At 27.0% G+C, this 14522-nt stretch overlaps 1 protein-coding gene across 1 annotated transcript; it reads right to left on the bottom strand.

Annotated features, from left to right (window-relative positions):
- Positions 1-5718: 5718 nt before the first annotated feature.
- LOC113555754 (actin-related protein 2) lies at positions 5719-11829 on the bottom strand. The gene is made up of 9 exons (XM_026960278.1): positions 11348-11829; positions 10540-10650; positions 7772-7851; positions 7556-7691; positions 7285-7494; positions 7075-7224; positions 6873-6966; positions 6234-6418; positions 5719-6164 (listed from the first exon to the last, which is right to left on the bottom strand). Exons 1-9 carry the CDS (start codon positions 11393-11395, stop codon positions 5994-5996), a joined length of 1185 nt encoding a protein of 394 aa, XP_026816079.1. The 5' UTR covers positions 11396-11829; the 3' UTR covers positions 5719-5993.
- Between the last annotated feature and the right edge of the window lie 2693 nt (positions 11830-14522).

Genomic DNA, 14522 nt, shown 5'->3' with positions numbered 1-14522 from the left:
CGGTAACTAACTTACAGTTTGTATTAGTCTACCTACAACCTACATAATATGAGTACGCAGTGAACTGCCACACCCGTTATAGGAATGCATCCTATGACATATTATATAAATTACCTATTAATTATTATATTACCTTATATAGTAATAATATACCTTAGTCTACTTACAGTATGTCAATACTCAATATTACTTACCTACCGACTATAATGTATTTTATTCCATTACTTTCCATATCGCAAGTATACAACGTATCCACTGTCCAGTAAGTTATGCACATATTGGCGTGTGCATATAAATAAATAAATTATAACGTGTTCAAGTGTAATAATGGTTAATTGGTGGTGCTATACAATAAGTAAAGGTAATATATAACATCGTTATTTTTAAAATCTCAGAGTTTTAACAATTACAGCTACTAATGTACTTGCAGACTGCAAGTAGATATACTATATAATATTACTTATAATGTGAATTTTGGGTGGACATAATATCCATTTTGCCATTTTAGCAGAGAGCAATACGAGCGAACATATTGGTTAAGAACGAACATTTTTTCGAATTGACATAGGATATTTGTTATTAAACCTTCCTGCTATTGCACATATTTTGATGTCTATTAAAATTTAGAATGATTAAAACTGTCAATTGTGAAAGTGATGAGATACTATAAATGGAGCAACATGTACACAAAACGAAATAGGTAGGCGGGTAGGTCAGTGGTGGTCAAACGGGGGGATGATGACTTTTTTTCTTTAATATTTATAACAATTACATTTGTGTACTATACAGTTAATGTATTACATTTTGTTTTAATTTTTTTCTCAGAATAACGCTTATGAGCGTATATTATTATTATTATCTGGGTTCTACTCATTCTAGGAACAAGGCTGTTATTATTATTAATATTTAATAAGTTTAGTTGCTTTTACAAAATACACGGGAATTATCTACCCAGCTCGGTGATCGTGAATATTCAATTACAACACACTCCTCCCTTGACCGGTACATTTTGCTGTGATCTACATCAATAAGACAAAAACAACACATGCGGATAGAACGTCCTCTTAATACAATAATACGTAGCTATGTCATTATAGTTGGCCAATTCATTGATTATTATTACATATGTCACAATATTTTGTAACACAGACCACAGTGTTTTGGCTTTCGTACTCGTCACTCGTGTCTCGTATAGTCATATACCGTGTCGCGCATTATACATATTTAAACTGTCTGCTGTAGATTGTAATATATATTGTCTATAGTCTATTTTATAAATTTATAATGTCTAATAAAAGAAAAATTACCATCACCTATTTTACTTGCTCTACCACTCGGACTCGGATGAAAAAAATAGTATGACCCCTAAGACCATTACAGAAAATTAAGTTTTGGACTTGCCGATAATATTTGTTTAACTAATTAGTGTAAAATGTTTTATTTATGTCGTCTCAATGGTTTGTCCACTATGGCTGTTCATCTTGGGATTATAAGTATAACCTCCAATGAAGTACTGCAGGATACAAATATTGTTAATATTACATTGTTATAAGTAAAGTATCAATTTACCTTAATTTAAAAAAATTGATATCATAAATTATATTTTAATGATTAATAATAGTGAATATTAAAAAATCAGCCATATCCCTTCTCATGGGCCATGACAAAATCATTTGATCGCCACTGAAGTAGGTACTTTTCATTATTAAAAAACCCTTTTCCAAGATATATTGGCTAAACGCTAAAACTTTTTTAATCTTATAAATTTATTGAAAGAAAATAATTGTTTTATTTCATTACCTATACAAATAAAATGTATGAATTGAAAAAATGTATACCTAACCTATTATTGTTGTTAATTCACTATAGTCGTACAACAATATTGTAATTTAATATACCTACCTATACTAGAAGGATAATTATTTTTAATGGGTAATAATGTAAAAAAATAAATAAATGTTAGCTGTTTGTATGACTATCTCGTAAGTCGTAATAGGTAATGTTCAATATAAAATATGTACCTACAATAGATAAGTGCCTGCCTATTCGGGCTATTCACATTGATCACAATGCTATTTACTATCCATTGCATCTACCTATACACTTTAAAACTTAATTCATTAATTACATTACATACATTAGGTACATATAAGTTAGGTAAAATTCGTATTTTCACTATTTTATTGTGAATGTTTATAGTATACTAGTATACTGGTTACTGATGTATACTAGTAAACTATTCAAAATGAGATTGATACAGGGCGGATAGAAAGATGAGACGATCCTCACTAAGTCAACCATCATATCTCGTTGAACAAGGCCACGTCCATGCGCACAAGTTGGCTGCCGAGGTCTGATCTCATTCCGAATAGAGTACCTATATACTCTACTAGTATCTCTGTACTTAAACTAAATTACAATAACTATAATTATTACGTTGGTATTTTTTGTTTGCTGTTTAAGAGGACGCGTATGTGTTGTCTCTATTCTTACTATAACGTACATCATAACAAATTTGTATTCAGCAAAGCACATTTTGTGATGTTAGCTTTAATATTAGAGTAAATTTACCTATTGGTTATTATCAAATTTAAAGTACCTAAGTTATGATTATGAACATTTTAAAATTGTAATATTTTACATACCTATAACTCACTTTAAAATGATAATATCAATAAAAGCATTTTCTAGGTAATATTCTTACCTTCAAATTAAATAATAACCAATAGGTAAATTTACTCTAATAATATTAAAGCTAACATCACAAAATGTGTTCTGCTAAACGCAAATTTGTTATGATGTACGTTAGTAAGATAGAGACAATAACACATGAGGGTATGGCGTACTCTTAATTCTTATTTTTGATATTTAAAATGTATAAGGATTTTACAAATTGCCAGTTGAATTGTTTTTCATAAGATATTATTAAATGTTGTTAATTATTGTTACCCGTATACCATAGATCACATATATCAGTATACCAAATAGGCAGTCCCTATTTTTGTGCGCAGTAGCAAATGACAAATAGACAAAATAAAGTTTATGTTTACTAGTTACAATTGAACAACTCTTAAAAGATGCTTGTCAAGATATGATAAAAAAAAAAAATGAGCAAGTGTGTACTAGCAAAATTTACAAAAAAAAATATGTTCTTACTGCTTATAGTAATTGAAAACAGACAGTATTTTTGGAATAATAATATGAATGCGACGAGCGTGCATAATAAATGACTATTTTAGTGTAAGTGACATTGCCAGCCTAGAAGGATAACAGAGTTATCTGAGAGCATATTTCATAATATGGGTGAGTTATTATTAATAAATTTATTAGTTATTTTTTTACCAATATTATTATAAGTGTTTTCTAACATGAAATATTTTCCATTTTGACAATAATATCCATTATTGTATAACGTCATCAATATAATAAATACCTATGTAATATAATACAAAATAACCATTAAATTATTAATTTGTGTACAGATGTAAATAGTTTATTAGTTTTGTAGAATAACTAATTATATAATAAAAAAAAGAACTGTTCCCTTGATGATAAATATTAATAAGTCATTCGATAAAATTATATACATAGAATAATTGATTTTTTTTAAAGCAAATAATTTCTAAATTTAGAGTATTAATTAACTTTAAAGCAAAACTATTAGTTATGAAAAATATAACAAAAACAAATGTATAATTCTAGTTATAATAATAAATGATACAATAAAAATGCATTTATTTGCCCAACATAAAATCTAAACTATATTTAGCTTAGAACAAATTTTAGAAAAAATGTTCATCGTATTTTAGAATTAAAAAAAATATTTGGACGTCGTCATGATAAGTTTTTCAATGTTAGTATAGAGTAGGTAACTAGTTAATAAATATATTTTTTAAATAAATTAACTTATTTAGTGTCTACTCTGTCTATCACCACATTCTTTCAATGAAAAATAAAACAATTTATTAATGTATAATAGCGTTATTTAATCTAAAGGATGAGCAAACATTTAAAAATATGAAGTGATGGATCACTAATATTTATAAAATATAAATGTTAATTTATTAAAGATTCAGATACAGATAAAGAATATTTATTTAATTTATTAATTGTTAAAATGTGTTATCTACAAGGACGGACCCAGTGTGAAAATATGATATGTATGCAACATAAATATTTATCTTGTAAACTTTTAAATATTATGCAAGTATTTAATTCAACACTTGTGTTTATTGATTTTTAACCATTTAAAAATTTTGAAATATAATGTATAATAATGAATAAAAAAAGCTCCCTGGTACAATTATTCTTTTTAAAACATGCCATATTTTACTACATTGCTTAAAAAGGAAGTCTAGGAAAATTTTTAACGATTTCTTATTTTATAAGTATTGAAATTTCTTCTTATAAGTTTAAAGTACATACTTAAAACAAAAATTTTAAACTAAGAAATTACAACATAAAACTAAACTCATTGATATTACAAATATAATAAGTATTAACTTCAATACACTTTTTTTTTATTGTTGTTATATTGTAATAAAATATAAAAAAGTATTAACTATAACACATTATGTTTTTATGACATTGTTAAATATAAAATTCTAATCATGTTTCATTATTTTTTTCAAGACAAAATGTTTAAATTTACAAACAAAACATTTTTAAAAATAAAAGTTTTCTAATATTCTTATTTCTTGAAAGTGTGTGCTTTTAATATTTGATTACAGATTTAATAATTCATTTTGATAAACAATTATATTTAAATAATTTGATCTTATTATAATTTGTTTAAATTTTCAAAAAAAAAAAAAGATTTTAAAATGTTAAATGCATATTTGCTTTTCTGATTATTTTAAATAACAATTATTGAGTTAACTTTTACAAACCAACATAAATTAAACACAAACTTAAATGGAAATTATGCGAAAAAATAAACTATAAATACAATTTTTATCATAATAGAATCAGAACTAAGTTAAAATAATTTATGTATTTTATATCTTTCCCTTGCTTAGTATTAATATATTAAAACAATATAAATGAATAAAATATTATTAAAAAAAGTAAAGTTAAAACTCAATTAAATTGCTCCAGTTTTAAGTTGACGTTATTTTATTGTTATATATCTTATGGAAATTACAAATGTAACAAACCCTACTAAATGAAATTACAATATTTTAGGAATAATTTATTCAAGACATTGGTACACTGTCAAATTATTTTCTACGACAATTTTCTACTGTATAGTTTTTGTAAACATTTGATTGTATATTTTTTTACTTTTAAATTAATCTTATTGTAATTTTTAACTATAACGATTCAAACTATATCACTTATATACTTTCCTAGTTGAAAAATATAAATGTTTTTTGAAATTACATAATAAAATGTAATACACATAATAGTTGACATAATAAATTAATTTAAAGGTAAAATATAAAAAATATGTTATTTAAAAAAAAAGCAAATAAATAACATGTATTGTAGAAAAAAATGTATATTGGTATTTGGTGTTCCAATTATATTGAATTATATAGTATAAATTAGTATAAATAGAAATTCTATTCCTGTTAACATTTAACTTAAACATAAAGTGGCTTTGCTGGTATGTAAAAATAATATTAATTAAAAAATATAAACAATATAACAATAATATATTATAATGCGCCCACATAAAAACAAAATAACTCATCTAAATAAAAGAATTAAGATTCTTATATTACTATTAATTACCTTTCTTAATACATAAGGCATATTTTAAATTGGAAGTAGATATTTTATAGAATAGATGTTAAGCTTGTTGTTTTTACCTATAAATTTATGATTTAGATAATCAATGTAATTGTAATTTTTATAAAGCGTATCAATTTCGAGTTAATGTTCAATTTTACGAGCGCATTGTTTATTGTTTTAATAGGTAATAAATATGGGCTTTGTTTAAAAAAAATGTATTGCTTATATTTTATATTCAGTTATATTGAGATAACAGTTTATCCAGCTCTTGGCCCAAGCTTATCCAAAATAGATATTCCTCTGTCTTGGTACTCTTCACGTGATAACCAAAATGATTCTCTATCCTTGGTTACTTCACCTAATACAGCTCCACCAATAAACACCATGTCTTTACGCAGTGGTGGATCTTCAATACGGATTTTAAGTTTCTAAAAATCAATATATCATTAAGACATTTTAAAAAATTAACTTCAAAAGTATAGTTGGAAATATAGTACTGATAAGGTAGTTGTATCGTTTTTCAACACTCGTTCCACATAAAGTTGTTTAATTTCACGTTCCAGTCTTGATGGTAGTCCAGGATACATTGTTGAACCACCAGAGAGCACAATATGTTTGTATAGTTCAGTTCTCATATCAATATCAGCTGTTTGGATTGTATTAAACACTAGTTCTGCAATACCTGGCGGATTACACAGTAATTTGTATTAGAAAATTACAAAAAAAAAAGGAGTTAAAATTAAATATAAAAATATAACTACAAGATAAAAAGAAAAATAATAGTTAATTTATATTTTTTGTTATTTTTATATAATAAATAAATCACTATCATAATATTATTATATTAATAAAAACAAACAAGTTTAAGAACCATAAAAAGACAAACTGATACTTATTTTAAACCTACAGACAATTGAATATTCTTTATCCAAAAATAATAATTCTTTCACAAAAATTCTATATTTTTTAACAGTTTATGTATTTAAATATTATAGAAATAATCAAATAATCAAGAACATCATGTGCCATGTACAGAAAAAAAAATTTAATTTGTATGGATAATAAATATTAAATTGTAGATATAGTTATATAGCAATAAACAAATAGATAAAGCAGCATTAAACTAATATGCGAACCTTGGCCTTCTACATTTATTAAATGTGGCTGGAATAATACTTCAGGTGCTTCAAACCTTTCACCACCAACTTTAATAACACGACCATCTGGTAACTAAAAATGTAAGAGATATTAATATAAAAAGTTTATAGTTAGTAAATGTGTGGAGAAAAATAACCTAAGAGCTGTAGATTAAATTAAATAATTAAAAAAATATCTTACTGTGTATGATTGCACAAGAACAGTAGTTTCCAAAGCTAATTTTTGTTCAGTCTCAATGTTGTATGCAACATAACATAATTTTTCTTTCATCATTCTTACAGTTTCAAAATCAGCTGAATGATTGAAAGCGTATCCTCTTAATAGTAACAACTAAAATAAATAATTAAGTTGCATTAATTTAATAAAATATGAACATTTAAAAATTATTACCTTTATTAAATAACGGGTGACATCGCGACCCGCAATATCTAATCTTCGAGTTAAATGTGGTAAAACATATTCTTCATACACGGGGCATATATGAGTAACACCATCACCAGAATCAACAACCACTCCACTAAGCAAACCTTGAGCATATAATGTTAGAATAGCTTGAACAGCTACATAAACAGCATTAAATTCATACTTTTCGAACATCACCTATATCACAATACATTTTTAATTTATACTTTAATACATTTATTTACTTATTTATACTTACTTCTATCATTTTTTCTCTATTTTTTATTGGATTCATAGGAGGTTCTGTTAACATAATTTTACATTCTTTTGGATCAATGTTCATCTTTTTAGGTCCAAAAGTATAATCCCATACATGGCACATATCATCCCAATTCCTATCAATAATTTTATTAAGTATTAATTAAATAATTACTAAACTCTTTTTAGTTAAACATAAAATTTTAAAAATACAAACCTCACAATTCCATTCTCCATTGGATATGTGACATCTAACATGGATCGTAACTGACTAGCTTCATCACCAATCATTAAATCCTAAAAAAGTATTAACAATAAAGCTAAAGGTAATTTAACTAATAAATACAGCAATACTTCATGAGTTTGTAAAAATATTTTATATAAATAATTGTTTTTTATTGATATATATGTATATATAATATACATGATATGAATAAGGTTCAAAATCGGCTAGTTTAATATGTCTAGGTAAAATGAACATTTCCAAATGAACAGTGTATAATATATACATTAGTCAGTATGCAGTGAATAAAGCATTTTATTACTATAATCGTAAACTAATAATCAGGGCATAAAACTTCACATGTTTACATATTTTTTAGGAAGCAGCATATTAAAAATCTAATTCGAAAAAAATCCATTTCATAATATCAACAATTAAAATACAAAAATGTATTTCATATATTTAAATATTATAAGCAAATTAATGCATTTATGTTCATAAAACAATAGCACATTGTTGCCTTACCTATATTTTGAATTATACTACACTGAATATTAACTGTAAATTTATTTTGAACGGCTAAGTTATATTTAATATTTTTTCAACTATAAATGATTTATTTTTACTAAGAATTGTCATTATTGCTATTAGTGTCACTCGTTACCGTATCATTTTTTTACTTAAAAGTAAGAATTAGTTGTAACTTTTATTATTATGGTAATAACTGTCCGAGCTTTACCTTATATTACAATTGAAGTTGCTCATTTGATAAAATATCCAATGTTAATGATATTGTATTGTGAATACATGTGTTAAAAATACACCCCAATGATTGATTGTTATATAATGTGTTTGTGTTCGTGTTTTAATAATTATTTTTTTTATTCTAAATATTTATTAAACAAAAAATTATGGTTAGAAAATATTTTTTTTTTTTGAGTAATTATCCATTTTTAAAGTTTTGATATAATATAATATACATTCCTATAAAAATAATTATTTCATAATAATTTTTGCATATTTAAATTTTTTTTATGCATAATATGTATGCATACATTTTATTGTTATTTTAGTGCGAAAAATTCCGAACCCTATTGATAATACTGATACAACACGATCAATATACCAAACACTTTAACTTGTTAAATTATACCATATTATACAAAATATACTCAGTAGAATTGTAATTCTAGTAGCAAAAACCAAATAATGTCATGCATTTATTTGATAAGCATTTACTTTTACATAGACCTTTTCTTTTAACCTTGACCACCAAAAAAATTACTAATTTATAAATTATCCACACTTGAATAGTTAAAATGCATACTTTAAGAGGACATTACCTATATGTGTTGTTTCTACCTTGCAAGTGTATAACACAGAATAGAACCACTCAGGTTGTAGCGATAGTTAAGACTCCAAATTAATATGCAATATAGTTGAAAACATTATCTATGGACTACTGTTTTTATTTTTTTGATATCGGAATAACAGAAAAAGTTATTCAAGTTTGAAAATCACAAAAGTAATGGATTTTGAAACAAAAAGAACTTTTTTTGTATGTATGAAAAAAAAAAAATGAAAACGATGTTTTACGGTCAGTTTTTTTTAGGTGGTGAATATTTTGCTTCTTAGTTATAACTGTTATGCCTACTTGGTTTTTTTCTCACACAAAATAGTTTTTGCTATGTTTTACATTTGTAAGACGGAGACAATACATGCTGGTAACGTCCTTTTGAAGTATATATTTTAATTACTCAGCGTTGTATAATATACAAATAAATAATTTATCAAATAAACATTTTATAAATAATATTTTTACTTTATCTAATAAGTATGGGTAGCGTTCACCTTACCTAAACAATATATACATTATTCATCTTTCATACTATGTTGTTTTAAGAATTGATAGAATATATTTCAGAAACAGTATTTAAACTAGAAATAACCATTTGTATTAACAGTCAGGTGGTCAAGCTTCTAAAAAAAATAATACATAGTACCTAACATTTTAGAATAATGAATTCAAGTTTCAAACTAGTTTCCGGAATTATATGAATTTAAAATTGTTTACTAAATATACAGTTATAAAACCAGGTATAAATTATAATAGATAAAAAATGATTTAACAAAATAAATATTACAACATCAGGAATTAATATTGAATTATTTATCATTTTCAATAAAAACATTCAAATAATTAAAATTAAAATAAACTTTTAATAGATAGATTTAAACATTAAAATACAATATGTATTACATTGTCTACCAATAATAACTATATTAATAACAATAACAATGTTATTCTTTCAATAAAATGTATCTCAAGACTTTAAAAAAAGGTCAGAGCATTATTTATAGTTATTTATTTAACCCATCCATAATTTAATAAGTATGTTTAAATCCAATCTTATGTTGTTAGCTTTAATATTAGAGTGAACAAAAATATTATCAAACTTAGTCAAGAATTTTTTCAGTATTTTATAATATTTCCATTTGTATGAAAGTATATAATATATTACAATTTATGCTCATATATTGCAGAAAAATTTAAATGTTGTAAAGTATAGTTTCTTAATTATTATTTTAAATCCTAATAATCACGATAAAGATATATAAAAAGAAAAGTTAAAACTATTTTTAAAATAAAATTGAATGAGTTAAAATATGATTATAAACACTTTTATAATAAACATAAATTAACCCAATTAGAAATTTATATTAATAAACCTTCAAAAATATCAAAAATATTTCTAACTCACTTTAACTTCAATATCACCAATTTTGTTGTGTGCACGAATGATCGGTCGACCGACCATTGATGGAAATATATGAGCAGGGAAATTAGTGCCAGCATAGCCGCATTTCACAAACTAAAACAAAGAAATACTTTAGTATAACAGTAAATTCAAACATCTATTGTAATAAATAAACATTTAATAAAATACTTTGATAAAAAAAAAAAAAAAAAATGTTAGTACCTAGGTTACAAAAATGTTAACTATTTATATAATTGTTGTATCTGTAAATGGATAAACTGCAACTAATATTGGTTTAATATTCAATAGAGTTGGCTGTTTCAGTGGCGGCTATTCTATAGAAGAGGTGTAGCGTCTGCTACACCTTTAATTCGAGGTGGGTGAGATGGGTTGTTTATGAAATTTTTCATATGCGAATAAAACAAAATAATACTTTGGAACATTTTAACAGTATAATACTGCTATAATAGTAACTATTTTTTTTCATATGTTGAATAAACTATTCGGTAGATGGGATATGTTATATGGATGATTATTAGTGAGGGCGAGTGATTACTTATTATGTTTCGCTACACCTATATTTTTAAGGATAACCGCCACTGGCTGTTATAATTTAATTACAACAGCTGTACTGTGTATGGATTACAGTTGCTGGCCGTTTAAGGGACAACCAGACTGCATTAAGGTATAGGGCCTAACCGCACATGGCTGATAGTGTCGATAACAACAGTCAAAATAAAAGCAACGTATAAATAAGTAGTTAGAAATAGACGATTGAGAACCATCGTGGATGCGGGATAAAAGCACTCACCCCAGTTCCGTTATCGCAGACGATGACTTTCCGGCCGCGACTGTCCATTGCGACAGTGTGAGCGTCGTTATATAGTCCTTTGAATAGAGAAGAAAACCCGACGACGATATGTATTCCGTCTGATGCGCAAACTTAATCGTTTATTTTACAATAAACAACGACGGTATTTCATTCCAGCATTTCGAGCGGTTATCAGTCTCGGCCGTGCTCTGGACGGTCTACTTTAGAACGCAGCGGTGCGTGCGTGCGCGCGTGCTCGTGTCCGGTCCGGTGATGACGCCGATCGTCTCGGCAGTCGGCCGTAAGTGCAGCAGCTACTAGCGGCGATTCGATTTAACGCGATTGAATTGTTCCGAAGACGGCGCCAAAAGGTTTTTCGTTCAACGACAATCGTCAGCAGTCATCGGACATCTTCGTCCGGTGTATGGACGTGAGGTGTGGCGGGCGTTCCGACAAGGCGACCGGATTGATAACAAATGTAAGGAGCGTATGACACATACACGCTACGGCCGAGTCATTGGTCCGCACCAACGATAAGCGATAACAGCAACAGCCGAGCACATAGACACAGATAATAAATTAATTATTATTTATTATATTAATATGATCGCGGGTCGGCGTATATATGTTATTGTAATAGCGTTGCGTTCGATTATCATTGCCTTAATAGTCAATAGTTAAAATGGATTGTACGCCAATACTAAATTATATCAATATAGTATTATCCGTTATGGCTGTTATGTATTATTATTATTATTATTATTATTATCAAGCTCTCCGCCGGCACGACGATGCCGATCTGTCAGTGACCGACGATGTGATGTTGGCAACGACTGATACCGCCGTCGGCCGCCGAGACTGTCCACAACCGCCGCGTCTGTCGGCCGTATAGGCAACACAACGTGCGGCCAAATGTGTGTAGCGCAATCGACGGTTAAAGGGGTAGCTGACTGTGCACGCACTTAACATTACACAATTGGCAACGTCGTTGTGGAGCGAAGACAAATTTCTTATCGTCCGTCTGCAGATTGTAAAACGATCTGATATGGCGTTTCCGTTTGTTAGTCCAATTTCGGAAAAATATGCCATTTATGTTTTTTTTTTCTTTTTGTTGTCGTTCAGTCCGGTCGACGGACGGTTTATACAACACTTATGAACCATAAATTATGATCGATAGACGAGTAGGTTACACAAATGGTGTTTAGAATACTTGAATAATCATTATTATTGCACGAAAAACACTTGCGATACACGTAAGTATATTTTTTGCAGGACGATTTAAAATTCAGTTTAAAATTTAAAATTATTTTATGGCTGAATTCCGTCCAATAGCCGGTAATACACTTAATTTGAGTCCAATAAAACAGTTAGTTGATATTGGATTGTTATTTTATTCACGTTAATAATTTTAAATACTGGCAATATGAAATAACTTACTACTATGAGATTACTATTTTTATACAAATCAAACTACATAAGTATAGTATAAGTACATAGGCGTAAATTCGGATTGTTAGAAGAGAGGGAGGGGCTAACATTATCAACATAGAACAGGCCTTAGTCTCGTAAAAGGTTTTCGATCACCGGTACCACCTATATCTAAATTTTGCAAAAATTGCAAAACTTTTCTATAAATACTTCAAAATTATTTATTTTATAACACCAGACACATATTAATTTAATTAACATTTTTTTTATATCATTAAATTTAACATAAAATGCATTATACTCATGTTCATCCGCAAATGTTTTTAAGAATGATCTCTTTATTAATATTTTTTGTGTCGCATTTTTCTATGTACAAGACACCTGATTGAATCTATCTTGTAACTTATAGACATTCGTAATCACTAATAATAATGTTTTTAATCGGTGTATAGCAGAGAAGCTTCTCTAACGCGTGGAAGAACTAATTGGTAATGTTTAAGCTACTTTATACAAATAAAATAAAATTGAGTAAACATTTTCCTGGAAAATAAGATTTAAGTTATCAGCTGTTAATTCTTTTGAAGTACCATATGTTTGGATTATACGGTTTTTAGTGATGATCATCTCAGCGTTCAATCATATTATTGTTATGTTTACTTTATAATGAATAATGATCAATGATATAAGTACTTAGTTCAAAATTCAGTTTCAAAAAGTTATGTATAGATGTGTCCATTTTTAAACTTTTAAACGAGAACTGTTTATTCATAGTATTCCGAATTATACAATCCAATATAGGAAAATAAACGTAACATCTTAAGTACCTAATCTTTTTTACTTTTCTCTAATTCAGTGGTCTTCAATCGGTGGGTCGCGACCCATTTTTTAGTCGCTATAAGTCTTCTTTTATAAAATAATAATTAAATTTAATAGATGAAATAATTGAAAATACAGTTTATATAATCTATTCTATAATATTATATTGGTATTATTAAAAAGTATTAAGCAATTTTAGCTTTTTATTTGGTTTTTCTATAAAGCTTACGTGGGTTGCGAAAAATGTAGGCCTAAAAAAGTGGGTTGTGGGTCCAAAAACGTTGAAGACCACTGCTCTAATTCCTCAAAGATCTTGTATTGAGCAATTGTAATTGTAGATACTCAAAACCTGCAAACTTGATAGACTATTTGGCTGTAATATTTTTCTTTTATTACCTTTATTATAATTTATAAAGGAAATAATATACATGATTTAATGTTTATATTTATTTTAAGAGTATTATATCATACATATACCAATTGGCTATCTTGCTTAAGAATTATAACAAAATAAATTGTATTATTTTCTCTAACAAAAAATCTAAATTTTGTTGAAAAACTTCAATTTTTTAGGAGAGGGCTATAAAACTTTTTAGGGGAGATAGGCCTCCTTAAATCCGCTAAGCCCCCACCAATTTATCCCTATAGTAAGTACGTGGTATAATCGATCGTTGTGATACTCGATAGACACATTTTTGCATACTTCAAAGAAATTATTGTCATCAGTTATCATAATTACCACAAAACTAAGTAGATATAACTAACTAAGGCAAGTGTAAGCCCCTCTCTAGAAAATGTATTACATTTTTGACCATAGTAGTGATGATGTTACTTGAAAAATTAACCTTGTTTAATCGATTTTGAGTTTTGAAAATAAAATTTTATTTGGAAGGGGTCAATATTGTCTTAAATGTTAGTACCAACTTATATT

Source organism: Rhopalosiphum maidis, chromosome 3, assembly GCF_003676215.2.
Source record: "Rhopalosiphum maidis isolate BTI-1 chromosome 3, ASM367621v3, whole genome shotgun sequence".
Classification (NCBI taxonomy): domain Eukaryota; kingdom Metazoa; phylum Arthropoda; class Insecta; order Hemiptera; family Aphididae; genus Rhopalosiphum; species Rhopalosiphum maidis.
Note: the sequence above shows the minus strand (reverse complement) of the source record. Positions and strands in the feature narration are given on the sequence as shown.